Source organism: Esox lucius, chromosome 2 (genome assembly GCF_011004845.1).
Source record: "Esox lucius isolate fEsoLuc1 chromosome 2, fEsoLuc1.pri, whole genome shotgun sequence".
Taxonomy (NCBI): Eukaryota; Metazoa; Chordata; class Actinopteri; order Esociformes; family Esocidae; genus Esox; species Esox lucius.
The window spans coordinates 32811417-32833737 of NC_047570.1; the positions used below are offsets into that span (position 1 = coordinate 32811417).

Genomic DNA, 22321 nt, shown 5'->3' on the forward strand with positions numbered 1-22321 from the left:
ATCCCTCTCAACATGAAGCGGGGGAAAAACCTATTCAAAACCTGCACAGCCACCTACAGCACAGTATATGAGCAATAAAAAAATAAACACACACACACACACACACAGAACATCCTACAGAAAAACGCCAGCGTGGCTGAACCGGATCACTAAACACGTACAGAGTCTAGGTTCAATGCCCAATCACAAACTGTTATTTCTGAACGCATTTTAGAAGCAATTGCGAATCGTGGAACAGCATCACAATATATTTGGCCGCCTCTTTAGCCGGCTACATTTGGTTCTTGGATCCATTTAGCTAGCCTCATAGATGCTTTCAGCCTGGCACGCCAACCGGGCTAACAGCATGGTGTCTTCCTAGTGGTCCTTACTAAGGGCTCTGGAGTGGTCTGGGTTCCTGATGCCTTTTGACCGTAGCCTCTGCAGAAGCACTGTGGACGACTGCTGCTTGACCAGGTACACTGCCATCGAGTAGCTCTGAAAACACAGTACGTGCTGTAGGGTGTTTCACATCGTTATTGTTTCGAAAGCCATGTCACAAGCAGTTTCACCGTAACATCATTAAAATGTTGGCCCTACGATATTCTTTTAACGTTGTCTCCATCTCATATGACATCATAACTTACCCTTCCGATCTCGGTTGTCCAGGATACGACGATGGTGTTGGGGACCGTGGTGGACAGTCTGACCAGTGAGGTAATGTTGATTGGACGGCTGGGACGCTTGGGCTCCACGCCGTTTTTGGTTGGTGGAAGATAACCCTGAGAGTGGAAAGAGGTCATGACCCATCTCCATCAGCTGGTCCCTGTATGAGTAGCAGCGAGCTGGGCATGGAACTGTGTGTACTTCTTACCGGGAGGTTACATGGCTTCCCGTTCACCTTCACACACAGGTTGGGCGGAAAGTGATCTTCCTGAGGACAGCTCGTCTCTGATAGGCAGAACCTGGACACCAACACATACCGAAAAACAACACACCAGCTTCGTGAAATCCTTGCTGCAAACTACACAGAAAATACTGTATCAGCAAACACTGACCATGGTGGTTTAAGAATGTGAAATAAAAACCTAATTTAGGTAGAATAATATGGTGGTGGAGTATGAACTTACCGTAACTGAACTTGTACTGTGAAGTCACATTTGGTCCCCGATATGTCCCTAGGAAAATAGAGAGACATGGCTACAAAACAAGAACCCTCTGTATAGCAATGTACATGGTAGGGTAATGTAATGCAGGGTCATTTTAATGCAGGGTACATAGTAGGATAATGGCAATGTAAGGTAATGCAAAGCAGGAAAATGGTAATGCAGGGTATATGGCAGTGTCATGAATATGCAGGGTACATGCCAGAGTAACATTAATGTAGGGTAACCACAATGTAAGGTAATGTAGACAAATGATCATGCAGGGTACATAGTTCAGTGTTTCAGACTCTTACATTGAGCTGCTGATCTGCTGTACTTGCTGTGGTGTCAGTGCGAATGCAAAACACGTTTCCTGAAAGCGCTGGCTGTTATCTGACGCTGCAGAGAGAGACAAGATAGAGACACAGACAAGAGAATGAGAAAAAGACAATGATACAGGTACTAATTAGTGATAGTATTGAGGGGAAACAAAGGAACTTTGAAAGCTCCATTCACTCCAACCAGACAGCATCCCCAAGAACATCTTGGCATGATTTAAACTGGGACCAGTATTTCATACCAATTGTGCTTCTGTCAAAAATAGGGATCCAACATGCTCCAGTAATTTTTGTAATAATTGATTTATTTTGCTCAAGTTGTGTGTACAACTGGTTTAATGTTATTTCTTCTCAGTTTCAGTTCTTATCTACTACCTTATTTACAACATTTATATCCAAGCATTGTATAACATACAATTACTGAAACAGAAAATGCATTCATCATCATACATGATCATCATTGAAAATGTTTCCATTCAATCCATTCAAGTCTTTTGTCATTAAAATACATAGAAAGATAATAGTGAATAGATAATCATACTATACAGGCATCAGTATGGGTATCAACATCGGGCGATTTTGTTATATGAATATTGGCCTTTTTTCATTGGTGCATCTCTACCTAGAACCACTCAGTCAGCTTCTCTAGCAACCAACCTACAACCACTCAGTCAGCATCTCTACCAACCAACCTATAACCACTCAGTCAGCATCTCTACCAACCAACCTACAACCACTGCAAGCTCTTTGCTCCAGAACTTCCCAAAAGGTTCAAGGATGTTCAGATCTGGTGATTGTGTTGTGTGTTCAAAAAGCCACCCTTGAATTTGTTTAGCAGTGTGGGGTCATTATCATCCGGGAATACTGGAACATCCTGAGGGGACAGTGTTTGCACAAAAGGGAGCACCTGGACCTGTAAAATGGCCTCATGTATATTGAATGTTTTACGACCATGCAGAACATCAGACCCGATGACTCGCCCAAGATGGCTGCCCATCCCATTAGGAATCCACCATCAGGTTTAATAGCTGGCAGCAGACACTGTAGGCGAAATTCACCCTTGGATTTCCACCAAACGTAAACCAGTCCGGATGTAGGAAATGGGATGAAAGACGACTCGGACCACATTACATTTTTCCATTGCTCAGGGATCCAGGTTTTCTGGTAGTGAAAACAAGTTGTGTGTCTTGGTGGGTCGGCATTGGACACAACAGGATCCATTGTCCTGACGTCAGTCCAACTACTGACAGACTCCTCAGAACAAAACAGGGTTCCGGGACTTTGTACGGCAGGAAGACCGGTGTGCGACCCTTGTCATCAATACCAGTATAAATGGAGCTTTGGCAAGACGGGTCGTGTAATCCCGCCAACGGGTACGCCTTGATAGCACAGACGCAACCGTGAACGAGAGAAGACAGAATTGGCAGGCAAGCAGGACAGATCAAAGGCTGTTTTGTCTTGTCATACATTTTCAACAAATGGGGCACTTGTGCAGATGTGGGCTTGAGAAAACAGTGAAGCACTGCCCGCAGGGCTTTGAGGTGCTGTTTGGGGGCTTGCAGAGGGGGAGAAACATCCCTTTGTAAAGGCAGAGTTAGTTACACTGTCCCAGGGTCTAATACAGATGCAGGCCGTCTGGTCGGGGACTTTGTAGAGGGACAGATGATCTCTCTGTAAATAACTACAAAAGACTGGGTTGTAACTGTGTTTTACTCATTATCTTCCTTTCACAGAACCAAAATTGACCAAAATGTCCTGACAATTACATGAAAACATGATATACGGTGAAAAACGATGAGTCATGACTTCTTAAAATACTTTTGTAGGCTTATGGGTTAGGTTGGGAGTTTGCGGTAAGACATTAAAGTTAAATTGTTGAAGTTACATTTTGGTTAAAGGTAAAATCAAGTTTTAGCGTTAGAGGAGGATATTCTAAGAAAAACAAGGCCCTGAAAAGACATGAAAACAACGGAGTAAGTTAAGTTAGAACTTTCTCAAAAGTGGAACAACACTGACATGATCACCTCATTGAAATGACCACACTCAATAACATGTTGTTCTTTAAGTGATCTCAACTGAACTTCTTTTCCTGTATTGGATAGAGCAGAGACAATAGGAAAGTAAGAGTGCTGAAAGAGCAGTGGGTGGGATTTTAACCCATATTTCAATGGTGTATGAGCGCTGGAGGATGTGGCTTTGACTTCCAAACTATCATAGAACATTACCTCAGCAGTACAAAAATGACCTCAGACCATCGTGGACATACCATAAATAAATGAACATCAAAATCAGGTTGAAGTATTCAGGTGTCTTTTAAAAGGCTAGAATCAGTCACCTCGTCTTGCAAGCTAATGATTGGTTCCTTTCAGGGGGGTGATCATGTGACCGGAGTGGCTCTGACAATTTCTTCTGGTGTCGTCCCCCAGTCATTGCATCATCAGACTTCATAGCTGCTCACTCAATCATGTAAATGTGGTTGAAGTCGTGTCAGAGTAGAGTCCACACGAGGAGGGACGGTTCATGTCGAAGGGGCTTTACCTCAATTTACTGTCCTGAAGAGGCTTCCTGTCAACAATGTCCCCTGAAGGCTCGAATGTGATAGTAAATCAGCTTGTGCACTATATGTGTAAACACAGGCAACAGGGCTTCATTTACACTGGAGGTCCAAAACTGATCTCTCCATTTAGTGGGAAAAAAAACAAGTGGGCTGTTTAGGGTTGGACAAACATTAAAAAAAGGATTCGTCTATTTGGTTCTGCCGCATCCTGACACAGCCGAGGTCTTACATGGCACCAAAAGCTTAACCGCTTTCAAACAACTGTAGGCAGAGGAGGGACATGAGCAACAGCCGTAAGCAAACAGACAGCCTCACAGGAACCTACACAGCCGCGCGCACCAGCAGGCCAGCACGCGCGCACCAGCAGGCCAGCACGCGCGCACCAGCAGGCCAGCACGCGCGCACCAGCAGGCCAGCACGCGCGCACCAGCAGGCCAGCACGCGCGCACCAGCAGGCCAGCACGCGCGCACATACGTGAACGTGCAAACACCCTTCCGCGCCTCGGCCCCTGTCATTTCACTGCAGGTAAAAGTGGCTCCTAAAAATAGCCGGGGGGCCTTAAATAATCCAAGCTTTTCCCAAGCTGCAGAAAGATCTTCCCAGGCCGTCATGCAGGCTACACCACTAACCAGCAGCAGCTGTCTCTCTCAGCTCAGCTCACCTGATGGGCACAGGCTAAAGCACACCAGATCACCCGCAGTCAGGGACAATCGCATTGACAGCCAGTAGGCTGAATAGCTTGTATTACACACCTCTCAGACAAACACGACAAACAGCGCGCGCGCACATGCTCCGAGTTCAATTATCGGAGTAGTATAAGATGTTAGTGTAATTTCTGTGCGAAGGCTTAGGGACAAACCAGGAAGAGCTCCCACCTATCAGTGTCTCAGCCACCAGGTTCCTGTTCTCTTATCTGCATTGACAGGGAAGGGTCCGTTCTCACCCTGCCCGTTGGTCTATCTATTGGGAAAGAGGGGACTGTTCTCCTGCCACTACCTGAGGTGCCATTAGAGATGAGAGGAGATGGATTGGTCAGGGCCTCTAATGAGCTACAGTCTGCTGTACTGTATCTTAGACAGCAGAAGGAAGAAAAATATCCATGCCAGCCTCGAGTGGTTCCTCACAACGGTCTTCTCCCACCCGCATGCAGGCTATAAATAGACTGCACCCCTCTTCCCCCTCGCTCTCAACCATCTCCCCCACGCTCTCAACCATCTCCCCCACGCTCACAACCATCTCCCCAGTCACTCTCGCCCCACACCTTCTGTCCTCAATCAGGCAGTAAAACAGAAAATCACACAGAGAGCTCACATTTGTACATTTTCTTTGTAGTGTAAATGTGTTCAGGGGTCAGTTTGAAGGAAGGGATGAGAGTGAACTGTAAAGCATGGGAGAATGGGTTCTGCTCTAGTTCTTCAGTAGAGCAAAGCCCAGCTGGAGTCAATCAGACAGCCAGAGGCATCATCCCAGTTTGTCATTCAAACAGACACTTTTGCTTGCCCACACGTTTGTTTAACTATCTTTTGTGGGAACACAAAATATATTTCCTAACACCTTAACCCTATGCGTTTTTTCCCCATTTTGTCTTTCAAATTCACAACTATGTCTCGTTGCAGAATCTTGAGCAGGTTCGATGGCGTCAAAGACTGAGACGTGTCTTCCTACGCGATCGCAAAACATTGCACTCGCTCAACCAGGAAGTATTCATCAGTACATATACGCACGGAGGAGGCCAACAAGATTTGCTAGAGCACAAAGGCAAGGCAGCCCTGTCCAACATCTAAACTATCCAACTTGGTTTCACTGTCCTCTGCTGGACCTTTAGGCACCTTCTCTAGGTTTCATTTTATTTGTGTGTTCAAAACTACTAAATTCAAAACATTTAAAAAAATGGTTGAAGTCTGTTTCAAAGTCTGGATTATGTGATTCCTCCTGTGTATTCCACAATGTCTGGATTATATGATTCCTCCTGTGTATTCCACAATGTCTGGATTATGCGATTCCTCCTGTGTATTCCACAATGTCTGGATTATGCGATTCCTCCTGTGTATTCCACAATGTCTGGATTATGCGATTCCTCCTGTGTATTCCACAATGTCTGGATTATGCGATTCCTCCTGTGTATTCCACAATGTCTGGATTATGTGATTCCTCCCGTGTATTCCACAACGTCTGGATTATGTGATTCCTCCAGTGTGTTTCACAACAGACTTGTCTTTTTTTATAGGGTCCTACCACGGCCTTATCAAGCCTTTATTGTGCCCATACCAAGCAGCCAGCATCTCTATAGTGGCAATTAAGAAATTCCACAGCTCCAGCTGCAGCCACACATACACACACACACACACACACACACAGACACACACTTAACAGACACACAATTGTTTCATGCTAGACGAGATGTGTCTTTTCCCAGCATGCCGCTGGAATCCGGCCCCTGCCATCTGAGGCGATGTATGGAGAGCACATTGAGGCGGAAAAGGCTGGAAAGACAGTCTGTTCTGAGGCAGCTCTATGAGCACCGGCACAGAGCTGTAAGGAGGCCACCAGGTGCTGCTGCTTTGTGGACGTTTCCTTCTGTTGCTTAAAGGGCATTTTGTGCAGCCGGACATGAAGGGCTAGTTTTGAGGTGGTCCAGAGATCGGCATATGCCCGATGATTTAAAATGTCCGTTGATGGACTGGGTGTGTATAATCAACCAAGAAGATTGTGTAGGGTGAATTTGTTTATCAAGTGTGTTTGCCTGCATCATTCGCAGGGCCCGCGTTCACACGCCTGCCTCATTCGCAGGGCCCGCGTGGCTGCGTTCACACGCCTGCCTCATTCGCAGGGCCCGCGTGGCTGCGTTCACACGCCTGCCTCATTCGCAGGGCCCGCGTGGCTGCGTCCACACGCCTGCCTCATTCGCAGGGCCCGCGTGGCTGCGTTCACACGCCTGCCTCATTCGCAGGGCCCGCGTGGCTGCGTTCACACGCCTGCCTCATTCGCAGGGCCCGCGTGGCTGCGTTCACACGCCTGCCTCATTCGCAGGGCCCGCGTGGCTGCGTCCACACGCCTGCCTCATTCGCAGGGCCCGCGTGGCTGCGTTCACACGCCTGCCTCATTCGCAGGGCCCGCGTGGCTGCGTTCACACGCCTGCCTCATTCGCAGGGCCCGCGTGGCTGCGTTCACACGCCTGCCTCATTCGCAGGGCCCGCGTGGCTGCGTTCACACGCCTGCCTCATTCGCAGGGCCCGCGGCGGTCCACGTTCTGGGGGCCATCTTGAATCCGAGTCAATCCACTGTAGCAGTGGCAGAGTGATTGTGTGAGTGCGCGTGTGCTGGCATGTTCCCTGGGATCCTATTGGACGCATTGATTTATGAGTATATGATACGGCACGTGTGCGACCAGTGTTTGGCAGTTGGAAAATGTATTTCTTGCAGGTAGAACTCACACTGTACTGGAGAACTATTCCCAATTTTGAGCTTTTAAACTGTGGGTCCCTGGAATGTTAGCAGCCACTGAGTTAACGGAATGTATTAAGAACAGACACTGTTTGAGGATGATCTGGGGAAGATGGACTGTTATTTGCATAACTGACTGACTGGACCGCGTCTACAGATAATTTCTGACAGCATAAAGTGGACTGACTAGAGAAGAGGGAGAGAGCAAGGTGGGGCAGGGCTAGACCCAAACCATGATGTTTTCATTAAGTCAATTATACAAAACGTACAAAAAAAATACTTCGCCCCCCCATTTCCTGAATAGCCTTGAGCAACCCCATGCTTCAAACTATTTCTCCCACAGCCACCCCTGGCTACCGCTGCTCCACCCCTCCCCCCAACACTCCACCCCTCCCTACCTCTGCACCCCCCACCCCTCCCTACCACTGCTCCATCCATCTCTGGTCTCCACTGACATAAAATCCTAAGGGTAAAGACTGTTCTTGAGTACACCAAGTGGATTTAGGGGAGCTGAATTTCTCTCTCTTACAATGTTCAATCAAAAGATACTGTAACAACAAAAAAGATACATAAAAACGGATACATCCCTCGAAATGGGTTTACAAGAACCCACTCCGCACAAAACAACAGAATGAAGCTTAGTATTTCCAAGAATTCATGACTTTAAAGAGGTACATTAAAACAAAGTCTCAGAAATGTCTCATTATGCATGAAACACTCATCAAATTTGAAATAGGCCCTACATTCTTTCCCAAGAATATGGTGATTAAAAGCATGTATAATGTATGCACACCACATTGACATCCATAATGAATACAGAGACATCGCACACTGCCAGGGTATGGTGGCGTTGGAGAGCTGGGTGTCTGACAAAAACACGAATGTGGCCACCTCAGTTGGGTTAACCAGTCCATACTACAGTGAGCAGGGGGACCGGAGGCCTCCAACCAGTACTGATAAGGGTCAGGAGGAAGGAGGAGAGGGAAATGGAGAGTGGAGAGAAAAAGACGGGAGGGAGAATGAAGAGGAGAGGAGGGAGAGGTAGGGAGGGTGGAGGAGAGGGAGGGGCGGAAGATGGAGGGAGGGAGAAAAAGTGGAGTATGGCAAAGCGCAGTGGGGGGGAGAGAGAACGGCCGGGGGGATGGGGGGGAGCGGGGGATGGGGGAGAGAGAGCGGGTGGATGGGAGAGTGGGGGAGAGAGAGCGGGTGGATGGGGGGGAGAGAGAGCGGGGGATGGGGGGGAGAGCGAGCGGGGGATGGGAGAGAGCGAGCGGGGGATGGGGGAGAGCGAGCGGGGGATGGGGGGAGAGATGGGGGGAGAGCGCGAGCGGGGGATGGGGGGAGAGCGCGAGCGGGGGATGGGGGGAGAGCGCGAGCGGGGGATGGGGGGGAGAGCGCGAGCGGGGGATGGGGGGAGAGAGAGCGCGAGCGGGGGATGGGGGGAGAGAGAGCGCGAGCGGGGGATGGGGGGAGAGAGAGCGCGAGCGGGGGATGGGGGGAGAGAGAGCGCGAGCGGGGGATGGGGGGAGAGAGAGCGCGAGCGGGGATGGGGGGAGAGAGAGCGCGAGCGGGGGATGGGGGGAGAGAGAGCGCGAGCGGGGGATGGGGGGAGAGAGAGCGCGAGCGGGGGATGGGGGGAGAGAGAGCGGGGGATGGGGGGAGAGAGAGCGGGGGATGGGGGAGAGAGAGCGGGGGATGGGGGAGAGAGAGCGGTGGATGGGGGAGAGAGAGCGGTGGATGGGAGAGAGAGAGAGCGGTGGATGGGAGAGAGAGAGAGCGGTGGATGGGAGAGAGAGAGAGCGGTGGATGGGAGAGAGAGAGAGCGGTGGATGGGAGAGAGAGAGAGCGGTGGATGGGAGAGAGAGAGAGCGGTGGATGGGAGAGAGAGAGAGCGGTGGATGGGAGAGAGAGAGCGGTGGATGGGAGAGAGAGAGCGGTGGATGGGAGAGAGAGAGCGGTGGATGGGAGAGAGAGAGCGGTGGATGGGAGAGAGAGAGCGGGGGGATGGGAGAGAGAGAGCGGGGGGATGGGAGAGAGAGAGCGGGGGGATGGGAGAGAGAGAGCGGGGGGATGGGAGAGAGAGAGCGGGGGGATGGGAGAGAGAGAGCGGTGGAGGGGGGAGAGAGCGGTGGAGGGGGGAGTGGGGGAGGGGACGGGGAGCAAGCCAGAGCCAGAGAAAAGGAGGGCAACTGAGCCACAGATAATCAGGGAACACAAGACTGAAAAATAGGGTTTTTAGAGTTTTATTTCGATGAACACCACTTTCGTTGGGCCCTATGATTACCGCAACGCGGAAAATGCGCATGGACTTGCAGAATTTGGTAATAAGAATGGAACCAACTGAAAAACATTGAATATTGCCAAATATTGCGGTCACTATGAAAGATTCGTCAATAACAAAATAAATTACCCACCAAATTCAGAGCCAAGCAATATCCAGAGTACTGAGTCAACCAATGAGCTGTTTTGTAAATTCTGTCAACATACTCTTGATTGGACCCGTGGAAATACACAATCTTACTCTAAAGCCCATGTGAAGAGCAAGGGAAAGCACTGCGTTAGGCAGAGCATGCCTCTTCAATTGACCATCATTAATGCAATTGCTTCAGCAGATTCAAGACGAGAATTTATTAGAGAGCGGTGGATGTGTGACATGAAAAACTTTGTGGCAGTGCGCGCAGAGTCGGACATCCCCTTAGAAAAGCTAAGAAAGCTACGGCGGTGTCCAGTGAAGCACTGCATACCGGGGGAAGCATTGCCCGAACGAGACACTCTACCTATTGTTATAATGAGCGTAAAATCGTAAAACAGAACACCGAACACCATTTTGCCTCTTAAACATTTGGTTGATCATTTTACAGTGAATTGTGTTTGGTATTATCAATGTGTATTTTCACCCGTTTTTAATCTGTTATTTTGCAGTTGCAATGCAACAATCAGACTTTGATCACAGTGGGTCTCCCTGTATAAATAAAAGCCTAAAGACGACATCTCCAACAATGTGTATTGGAGTGGATATGCAATGCCAGAGGAAGTTTGGTTCTGAAGTCTTTCTGGCTCAAAGTACAAACAGAATCCAGAATTTATTTTTTTCTGGGGAAGTAACTAAAATCACATCACACTGACGAGTATGTTTAGACTAGAACAATGGTCCTGACGAAAAATTTATTTAAACAGCATTTCAACAAGATCTAAATACTAGCTTATATCCATTCACAGTAGATAAGGGAAAACTCCCTGGGCCAGAGATATGCTGTAAGGCGCAATACACGCGTACGACGTGTTTTGGCCTCCTGTCCTCAAAGGTGTAAAAACTCACTATGTTGTTTACCAGGGTAACCGATACGGCCGTCTCTTTCGAACAAGCAGTTTCTGGTTGATAGTAGAATTTGAGGCCCCCTGAGTAGCCCCCCCAACACTTACCCTAAACCACATAACTTCAGGAGAGTAGCACGATCTCCAACGTGAAGCTGTCCAGAAGTCCCATTCATCTAGATAAACAAACCTAGTTTAGGAACAGTGAATTCATACGTACACGCCCTGTACCTCAAGACGTAGCACCGGCGCAGAGAGTTTGTCGCTGCTAGTGTGAATACAAAATTGGATTTGCACATTGTTGTCACAACAATTGTTGCAGACTAAATAGGCTCAAAACAACGGGGGGACAACAAGGGAGACCGTGAGCCAGGGGGGTTCACTCTGCCCCCAGGGAGAGGTAGAGACAGCTGCATGTCCCATTAAACCGAGACACATATGAAGACCCAAGTGAACTCCAAAATTATCAGTCACTACAATAAAAGGAAAAATGTTTTCAAATACACATCGGGTGGGATTTTTTAAAATATATATAATATTTGACTGCCAAGTAATATTAATATATATATATATATATATATATATATATATATATATATATATATATATATATATATATATATATATATATATATATATATGGCAGTCAAATATTTGTCCTTGAGCCGCAATCTGAGCTACAGTCAATGATACCATTTGTTTAGTTTTTCATGTCACGTTTTTTCTGTCATTTCAACACCACCATCCTACTACTTCAATATTATATTGCATTACGACTCTCATGACTTACTATTGTTGCTGTTAATAATGAGAATGGTTTCATATTGTTAACATTATCATTGGCTGTTTTGCCATTGGTCTGACTACTGTTATTTTATGTATGGTTTGACATTGTAACTAACCTAACTGTCCATGCCAATAAAGACTACCGAATTGAACTGACAGAGGCAGACAGACATGCAGGGGGAGAGAGCTAATGAAAAGAGGGAGAACAATTTATTGTAGAAAAAAAAGGTTTCCTATGCCCATACAGCTACTGCGAATTAAATTGACAGAGAGAGGTAGATGACTAATGGTAGACCGAGAGAGAGAGTGACCCCTCAGTGTCACAGCAGCAACATGTGACCCGTTGCCATGATAAAAGGGCAACCAGCCAGCGAGACACAAATAATTTAAAGGGAACCTCTGCCGTCTCTAGATTTCCCATTGTCATTCATATTTTGACCAATTTGCAGACTGTAGACAGCTAATAACATAACTCAGGTGCCTCCATCCTTCGGAAATGTTTTTGTGTGCAACAAGGACGCAATGATTCACCAGTGCGCATCCGTCCCCGATTCAAATGTTTAAGATATGCGTGCATGGAACTGCAGGGACCCCAAAGTGATAGAAATGGAGCAGGAATCGATCAAAGAACCCATTTAATCGCCAGCTGACTAATCTTTTTGATAAAATGACTTTCTGCCTTGAAAACCTTATTTTTAAACTAACTAACTTGAAACTAACAACACTTGCAGAACTAAGCATTACAGCCACTTTGAGTTATCGATCTACAAGTAATTTCGAACAACCCCAGGCAATCTCAGTCGAACTGTGCCTTGTTCCCAGGCTTTTTTACGTTGAACAACAAGTGGTTTACATACAAAAATGCACATTTGTGAGGTACCTTCCACAATCAAATGCTTTTAAAAATTGACTGGCCCCATATTAGGCTTTATTTGCTATTTTTCTTTTGTTATGTAATATACAGTAAAATATTACCACAGTGTCAGTAGCCAAATCTATTCATCTACCTACGGCCTACGCTACCGGCTGATCTAAGATATATTTAGATCTTATTTCCATGAATCAAGATTGCCATCAGCCAAATATCTTGCTTTAAACCTTAAGTGTGTACGGTCATGTTAAGATGACCATTTCGTCACAACAACAACAGTCTTTGGCAAGCCCAACTACAAGCTTGTAGAACCACTGAAATGGTTTGAACCATTCACATTTATAGACATGGAACAGGGGCCAGAAGTCATACATTCAATGCCATACTAAATAGGAAGCACAAATCGCATAGCTCTGAGTTAACGTGCAACCAAAACATTTGATAATTATGAGACAAAAGCACAAAGCCTTAATGGGGAACATGTCTTAGGTCATTTTAATGGATTTAGCTAGTCAACTAGGGCCTGTCAATTCGGGCCTCATTTACATTTGGATGATTTTAGCTCTGTTTGCGTGATACGTTCCTGTTGCAAATGTAAAAAAAACAAAAAAACACCAAAGACACCAAACGTGAAATGGCATCCTGAAAACATCTACTATGAATGGGCTCAGATGCAGACATATACTATAGACACACACAGAAATAGCACCATTATCTATTGCACTGACCTTGTTGTTATTCTAATCAAACAGAGGGCTTTAAAACAATGCAGCATTTCTGTTACATATCCAGGGTACCTAAGTAAGTCTCCTTGAAAGAGGAAGATCCGCCTCCATAGTTCAAAGGTTCATTTTCTACTTCTGCCATTAATGTTATCTTTATTTGCCACTAAACTCCACTACTTACCCAGACCAATGAAGTACTTTGAATTGAAAATGTAACTGACAGTGTGGGGGAGGCTTGGAGAACAGAACTAGCAATAAACTGAGGCAGAGGGAGGAGTGAGCTAATACTGACAACAGAGAGGAACTGAGGTGGTTAAAAAGAGAAAGGAGGTAGGGGGATGAACAGGGAGAAGGGGGAGGAGACAGAACCTTATCTAGGATATAAACAGGGAGAAGGGGGAGGAGACAGAACCTTATCTAGGATATAAACAGGGAGAAGGGGGAGGAGACAGAACCTTATCTAGGATATAAACAGGGAGAAGAGAATGAGAGAAAAGAGATCCAGGATAAACAAAGAGGTGGAGGAGAGAGGGGAAAGATCCATGATATCAACCGAGAGGGGAAGAGATCTAGGAAAAAGAGAGAGGGGGAGGAGAGAGAAAGGAAAGATCTAGGATAAACAGAGAGGGGGGAGGAGAGAGAAAGGAAATATCTAGGATAAACAGAGAGGGAGGGAGGAGAGAGAGAGAGGAAAGATCTAGGATAAACAGAGAGGGAGGGAGGTGAGAGAGAGAGGAAAGATCTAGGATAAACAGAGAGGGAGGGAGGTGAGAGAGAGAGAGAGAGAGAGAGAGAAAAGATCTAGGATAAACAGAGAGGGAGGGAGGAGAGAGAGGAAAGAGACCTACGATTTAAGCAGAGAGGAGGGGAGATCCATGATATGAATTGAAGGCGAGGGAAGAGAGAGACACTGAAAGATGGAGAGCATGTGAAAGAGCAAGAGCATCGTTTCCCGCAGTCCCCCAGTCTGCCTGGAAAGACAAATTAATTAACCAAGCCGCTCCATTAAAGTCCTCCTGTTATTATTAGGATAAAGAGGGTCATCTCATCAGAGCCACGTCAGTGGATAACTCATTAACACACATTCAGGGGAAGAAATCAGGTCTGCAACGGCTGGAGACGGCTACAGCCACCAGTGCAGGGCCGCTACTACGTCTGAGGGAGAGAACGGTGCTGGGCATGCGTTATTCATTAGGAATACGTGTTTGGGTGGGCCTCTGTTTTTATCAGGTTTTGTTAGAGCGAGCGTGTGTGTGGTTTTGCGGCCAACTTTCAAATGATGGAGAATAGGTTCTGCAGGCACAGGTGTATGCCTGTAAGATTTCATCACACTATGCATGCAAATTTGTCTGGAAGGCAGGGTGAGTGAGCGCGCGCCAGCGAAGAATATGACGTGTGCCCAAGAGAAAGATGGGGGGTGGGGGGGTGGGAGAAGAGATGGAGGGGGTGAAGAGAGAAATGGTTGAAAAGAGGAAGTGGGGGGGGGGGGTGAGATTAAAAAGTTGCGAGAGGAGAGAGAAAGGAATGGCGAAAGAGCATGGAAATGGTTGACAGAGGGGGAGAGATGAGTTGGGGCGAGAGTTGAGCTGCGTGTCGCTACATGCAAGCGTAGGCCACTTAATCACAATCTCGCCTCGTACTCCATCAAAATGCTAATGGAGGAAAATGAACATTTCCATATATTTACACTCATGTTGGTGAGGCTGTGTGGGGAGGGTTTTCCATCCTAGTTGCAGTGGGGTGTGATGCACACAATGAAGAGAAGCAACCGCATGTGGTGAATAACTGGCACGACACTGAGACGGGAGGTGTAGAAATGGACAGAAACAGCACAGAGAATTTGTTTCCTGTGGGGTTTTTTTTTTGGGGGGGAACAATTAACGGGTCTGGCGACGAGTGTCACTAGCCTTCATGAGAATCTGCGTTTTGGCCCTGGAAAGCCCCCCCCACGTCAAACTACACAACACAGCAGCAAATGCTCATAGACACAAATTCACCAACACACACACACACAGACCTATAGAAATTCAGCAAACCTTCTTGCGATGGCACGTATGGATGTGCCATCCTGGAGAAGCTGGACTACCTGTGCAACATGAATGGGTTAGTGATGGCCAATCGAGGCTTCATTACAGTTTTTCTAGCAGCAGGATATTATGCTAGCAGCGCTTCATTCAAATATATAATTGAAATATATAATGCCCTAATGAAGCCTTGTTTGGCCATCACTAGCTGCAGGTACCACCTCGAGCTACCAGTAGATACAAGGACGCTAGCAAAATGCTAAACTAGAGAGGTGGCCACCACCTGCAAAACCATTCCTTTTTTGGGGATTGTCTTGCTGTTGCCTCCCAGTAGTGATGGCCAAATGAGGCTTCATTAGTGTTATTTTAGCAGCAGGATATTATGCAGGCAGCGCTCAGATTTTCTTTAACATAATAAAAGCCATCAGACAAGAACAACATTGGAACATAAAATGACTAGATTGTTAACTACATTGCCTTAAATATTTCCATGACAGCTTTTTTATTTTGAGTTAGCGGTGCTAGCATAATATCCTGCTGCCAGAAGAACGGTAACGAAGCCTCGAACGCACATCACTAATCTCCAGTGCACCTGTTGTCACTTTCATTTGCACAAAAACAGGTGACACAGATTCACAATCGCTCATGCTTCCTAACTGGACAGATTGACATCTGCGACGTCCACCTGGACTTGGTGTTATACCGCGATGATTACATGTTCCCTTAATTTCGTTGAGCAGTGTAACTCACCAACACCCACACCTAAGCTAACCCACCAACCGCCCTACACCCAGCAGCCCTCCTCACCTAGACTGGTGGGTTTGATGAGCTCGTCCAGCATGTCGTAGAAGGGCAGCCGCTGCAGCTTGACGTCGGGGTGGACCGGGTGTAGCGTAGCTGAGGTGGGCGGGTGGTTCGCCAGCTCATGCTTGCCGGGCCCCAGCAGCGACATGGGCAGCAGGGCGGCCGGCGACGGCACTCCGCCGTGTCCGTGGCCCTCATACGCCAACCGGCTGAGGCCGGCGGGCAGAGCGGCGATGACCCCGCTACCGGGCGGCCCCCCGGAGGCCGGATGGTGCGGCCCGGGCAGCGCCAGTTCCGACGGCGAGAGCATTTTGGTGGGGAAGCGTCGACGGTAAAGCTCCTTTATCTTCATCTGCACGGCCGGGCTGCAGCCGGCTTTGAGGAGGTGAAGGGCCTTGGTCAGGAGCTCGTGTTTCCGTCCGTGTTTGTTGCGTCCGGCGTAACCTAGAAGAACCTGCAGTTCTGACACCCGCAGGCTCATCACCATTTGCTGTGGAGGGGGGGGAGGGGGAAGGGAGGGGGGAGGGGGGAGAGAGAGATGGAGAGTTGGGTGAGGCAGTAATGTGTCATGTGACATGAACGTCTGTGAGGGCAATCAAACAGACCAGACAATATTCTACGCTTTCCTCAAACTCGTTCGATTAAACAGCCTGTAGGTTAATTATTAAGCACAATTTGGATTCTCTTGGCCCCCGGATTAGTCTGAATTAATCAAACGAGTGAAAATGGAGCCTATAACATATAGGCTAATGCACGTGAAATGCGAGTTAAAGCGCACTCATAAGTCATAATGCAGCTCCCGCAACATACAGTGGGTAATTACATTTGCAAAGGATGTGATACGAATTTAAATTAATTGTTATCGGGCCACATCAGACTTGACAGACTGCTTTCCTGCCGGCGTGACCTATGAACTGTGGACATTAGAGACAGAGTGAGTAATATTTAATTCTCTCTCCTTCAGAGCCGAACCTCCGTGAGATCAGTGCTGTGTGACCTGGAATTCCAGGATTCCGGCATTAACAGCTTGAATATTTCTCATTTAGCTGGCCTACATTCTGTCAGCTGTGGGTCAAGCAAAAACAAGTCAGAAACGGCATTACCGCCCTGGATTCTGGATGAGGGTGCGCAGAGCGGCAACCTCTGTCACCTCCACCCCTGCTTATGTTCCCCATCCCTGGGCTAGGCTACAGAGTGGGAATTTAGGTATTCACCCTTCCCTTGAGCATTCACATGTATTGGTAAGAAAGAGGGATTAAAATGAATCTCATTGTGAATGTGGATGGAAAAATTCGGGATTGTTTTAAGATTCATGAAAAACAGGACTATGATTAGGTGGGTAGTGCTGATCTAGTACGTCAGGAACATCTGGCGTAAGCCTTGGGTAGGTCTCGAAATGCTTTCCACACAGAGGTTGCACAACAGTCGCCCATTATTCCTTTCAATATTCTTCAGAAACTGTGTTAGGGATCATGGCTAGACAGCCACTTTCAAGTCTTCTCATAGACTTCAAGGCGATTGAAGTAAAAAACGAACTTGGACACTAATGTAATTGGGGAAACTTCTAGGTAAACTTTTTTTTTTTTAAATCGTTTCATGGAAGAAAAGTTTGTTTCTAAGTGGTATAAATACTCCATTATTTTGCCTGTGCTTAGCACCAGTCTTAACTGCGAAAGAGTATTTTCCAGGACTAAGGACACCATTAATAATTGTTTTTTTTAACAATGTCTCTCGGTATATATTTTGCTCACTGTCAGTTAGGTCATTACAGAAAGTCGCTGATCCGTCCCCAGTAATTCCCAAGAGCCTCACAGAAACATCCCCAAAGCAGTTTCCGTCCAGATTCTTGCATCTAAGCTCAGACAGACAAGTGATTCTGATGTGTCTGTGCGGATAAAACTTCATAAATTACTTGACCACGCTGATCATTTATTTTTACCGTTATTCATCCAAGTACATATGCTTAGAATGCCTATTTTACCGGGTTGCAATTAGGGGTTAAACGTCCGGCTCAGAGACAGACCGACAGGGTGTTTTTCACATTGTCGGATCAGACAAACAGAACCAGCAGCCTTTCGTTTACTGGTCCAACTCACTTAACCACCAAGCTACCCAGCCACTCCATGTACCATAATAATGACACACATCTTGCATTTAAACAACCAATCCACGACACAGATGACAATAAGCTGTTCGTTAACGGAAGGTAATCATCACCTAACCTTTGGATTACTTGTGGAATGAGTTTGTTGACAGTAAGCAGCTCCTGCGAGCCACGCAATATCTAAGTAACTGGACGGATCACGCCTTGATGGTCAAAATGGACATTCTAATTCTCCACGATAGAAACTTTGGGAAAATTCTACATCCAGTCAAGGCCTATTTAATTCAATAGAGTATGGTGGCACGTGTACTTCTGGCACTATATGAGCTATTTTTCAAACTCCCTGCTAGGAGATTCTTTGACATGTCTACCGGTTCCTTAGTCCTCGTGCTGTCACATAGTAGTATTGTACAGACTCATTAAGGATATCATGCAATTCAAAGCACATTCCAAAACAAAGAGTACTTTAAGTGTAAACACTCAACAGTAATAATCAACAGACGCATTATCAATATAGCTTTGTTGCCGCACTACTACAATATGCTTATCAACAGTGAAGAATAAAAACATCAAACGAAGTGTTCCTGCATCTAAAACCGGGTATTCCATACTTTCCTGGGGATTTCTGTTCAACCGGCTCATTAACGACACCAACGTCCCAGGGCTTAATCTGATCTTGGCAGTGAAGCGATCCACTCATGCATTTACGGTGAACTTGTGGATGCCGTTTTCATGTTCCTGTGTCCAGTATGAAGAACAGTCACAGACCGGGAAACACCGTACTAACAATGCAACTTCCCTTCCCTACATGCAAAGACTAAAAATGTTGTTATCCACAACCATCATCTGACTCAATAACAGGGCCCCAAAATTCCTAACTTTCCCTTTAATCAGTCCACGATTAAAGGGAAACCGGGTGGAACTGGCTTTAAGGTCCACAGTTGAATTTGAGGGACCATGGACTGATGGAGGCCAGGCCAGACCCAGCTGCGAAGCGTCCCCGGTAACACAAGTCTCTCAGGAAAGGTAAGGTGGCTGGGGGGAGGCCATTTCAGACGGGTCTGAGTGGAACGAGAGGCGACGGGCCCGTTGAGCAACAGCTGTGCACTCTCACATGGATGCCAGCCCCTCAGCGGGCCCTAATGGGATACTAGAATATACGGACAAAATGCCAGACATGATGGAGCACATAAGTCATTGTGACATGCACACAGACGCGCATGTGCAGAACACGTGCACAACTATAAACACCACACACGCCCCCCATTTCCGACCTATACTCTAAATCCATGGGCTCGTCCTAACCTCTGGCAGAGGCTAACGCCCTGGGCGTGGAATGCTGGAGACTCAGACTGCCACCTCCATATCATTGTTCTTAATGACAGGGGAGAGATAAAACCAGTGGTTAACCAACAACCCCCACCACCCCCCCCCCACCCCCCCCCCCCCCACCCCTTCCAGGCTGGCGCACGTGCACACGGCTGAAAAGTGAGTTAGTCAGTCAGCCTGCCTGTTCATTGCCCCAGCTACCAACAATAACCCCAACGGCAGCTTATCACAGCCCAGCTACTAGCATTAGCACTGTTGAAAGCTTTGCATAATCCAGCTTCCAAAAGAAGAACCAACAGTAGCTTAGCATAGGCCAGCTACTAACACTACCAAACGCTTAACATAGCCCAGGAACCGAAAATGTAACCCTAGCCGAATTAGAGCATTAGCATAGCACAGCATGGCTACCAAAGCTAGCAGTTCAAGAGTAGCTTAGCATAACACAGCTCCTATTGTTTGCAGGCAAAACACAATAAGAGCAGTCTATTGATCCAGCAGATTTGCACAAGGCACACACAACTAGACACACAGAGACAGCAGTGATTTGGATGCTCTGCCGTGAAGCCAGTACACACAGTGCGCGCACGCACGCCCACGCACACGTCCACATGCACTTCTAAAACCGTGGTTGCTCTGAAAGCACAAACACTCACCATTCTATCCACACGCAAATACATATTAATGGAGTCCGCTCAAACACACACACACACACACAGTTATACCACAGATAAGCAGTTCCCCTTCTGTAGCCTGGTGCCAGATGTGTTCAGGCTACATTCCAATGTGTGGCCCTTCTTGTCATCTGTCTGGCATGACAGGGGGACGATAACTCAAATGGACTGGTACCCAGAGTCCAATACCATGACACAGATTCCAGAGTTTGAGCAGAGGAACGGGGGCGGCGGATGGTGCTTTTGTTAAGGATTTCAGAGAAGCTATTTACGCCAAGTAATAAAAGGTGGAACTCCTAATTTCCTATTCCAAAGCATGGCCAAACAAATTTGCTAAATAACTTCACGTTGATTTTGGCAAACGTGAAAATGTTTCAACTTACACAGACATTCCAAAAGAGGACCTGTACTGGCTGAAGTAAGCTAGCTGAATGCTCAATTTGTAGCGTTCTTCTTTTGGCCATTTATTTTTTCTGACCACACTTAAAAACATTCACATGCCTAAATTGACCTAGAAGTTCAGAGATCAGACTGACAAACATGTTTTTGGTCACGACTGTGCGTGTGCTCTTGTGAACACAAACGGCAACAAAGCAGTGAGTGACAGATCCATTTACCTGACATGTTTTTACTGGCCCCTGGGCAAGCTTTTCTACACAGAATATTCAAGAAAAGGTGAGTATTAGTAATAGTATTAAGTTCACACAGTCATTACTGACTAAACAGATATTAATTTCTGATTGAGAAAACAATTTCAGCTCTTACAACATTCACATGAATGAATGGATCATTATGCACTTAGATGGAACTAGCACTCTTTAAAAGATGCACTACAGAAAACACACAGCGAATTCCGAAAATCCAGACATTGAATCAGAATTCAACAACTTTAGTAGGGAATAAACAAAAACAAATATTATAAAGGACAGAATCCACTAGTAATTCGAATTTCCAGAAAGCGTTGTTTGTATTTCTAAAGCAACGAGAATGTGTGAGAGTTGTTTTCCCAAAAACCTTCAGGATTAAATGTTATCTGTAAATAGTCAATACTTGGTGGTGGCAGGATGGTATGAATATAAAGCCAGCTAGTATTACATTTAGATGAGTTCAACAAGAAAACCTCTGAAACAGAACATCTCGCTAGAAGAGCATCTTGACATAAAGGGCAATTCCACCTCAAAAGCGGCAACATGTGGTTTCTAAGCATTGCTATGGACTTAAAACATGACATTAGGTTGTTTTTCTATAAAAAAAAATAAAAACTCTATTACTCAAGGGAAACGTGGAACCTGGAAAAACCAAACTGAAAAAAACTATAATAATTTGGGAAATACACATTTGAACCAAACATAAAATAAAACATTTGGTAGGGCCCTATGGAGCGTTTTTTGTTACATTTTTAATAAAACACACGAATGCACTTATTAATGTCTAAACTGCTGGGTTCTGTTTATAGCCTCAGTTCTCATGAAAAGAAAGACCTGGATATACAGTGAAATCCAAGTCAGATAAATTATAAAAGACAGTTTTTGCTGGGGTCTTGGGACTGATAAGAGATAGATATACAGTTCCGGAAAAAATTTAGACCACTGGACATTTTTCTTTCCTTTCCAAAAATGTTGAAAATGAAAGTTTGAGTGAGGAACAGAAGCGTTCAATTTGCAATAGTCTCTTAATTTTAACCCTTCTTTTCCTCAATCAAAACCTTCCTTTTCGACTTTTTTGGAAAGGAGAGAAAAAGGTGCAGTGGTCTCAGTTTTTATCCAGAGGGGTGTGTGTGTGTATTTATATAAACTTTGCTCCATGTTGTTCTCCATTTTATCCTCCTGTTTCCAAAATAACCTAATTGTCTATTTTGGGTTTCAATTGTTTTCAGAAATGAAAAGCACTTTAAATCAGCCAGGTAACTTCGTCCTTTGAGGAAGTAAATCATTTCCTGTACAGTACGTCATATGGAAGTGCCTTAGAGAGATTACCGTCAACCTGTGCGCCACATGACCCGTGACCATACTCTACAGCATGACACACGAGATGGTGTGTGTGTGTGTGTGTGTACACTCGACATTTTGAACGTGTTGCATTCCTACAGCAGAGAAATATTTAAAACAAAGGGTCCAAAAAAAATAAAAAATAACAACGGGAGCGATAGGAGGAGGAGACTGATGGACAGCATTCTTCGTCTCATTTCCTCTCTTCCTTTCGTCACTCGCACTTCACAGGAGGTGACA

At 46.2% G+C, this 22321-nt stretch overlaps 1 protein-coding gene across 6 annotated transcripts in view; it reads right to left on the reverse strand.

Moving 5' to 3' along the window:
• pias1a (protein inhibitor of activated STAT, 1a) overlaps window positions 1-22321 on the reverse strand; it is a 55371-nt gene that overhangs the window by 12538 nt on the left and 20512 nt on the right. For 5 of the 6 annotated variants that reach the window (XM_020055539.2, XM_020055531.2, XM_020055538.3 and 2 more), the window contains 6 exons: window positions 15993-16479; window positions 1439-1523; window positions 1110-1157; window positions 854-944; window positions 627-761; window positions 372-495 (listed from right to left, as the gene is read on the reverse strand). In XM_020055539.2, coding sequence (XP_019911098.1) covers window positions 372-495; window positions 627-761; window positions 854-944; window positions 1110-1157; window positions 1439-1523; window positions 15993-16476 — 967 coding nt within the window. In that variant the 5' untranslated portion in view covers window positions 16477-16479. The remainder of the gene's footprint in view (window positions 1-371; window positions 496-626; window positions 762-853; window positions 945-1109; window positions 1158-1438; window positions 1524-15992; window positions 16480-22321) is intronic. The other variant, XM_013137485.3, reaches the window with a different exon arrangement.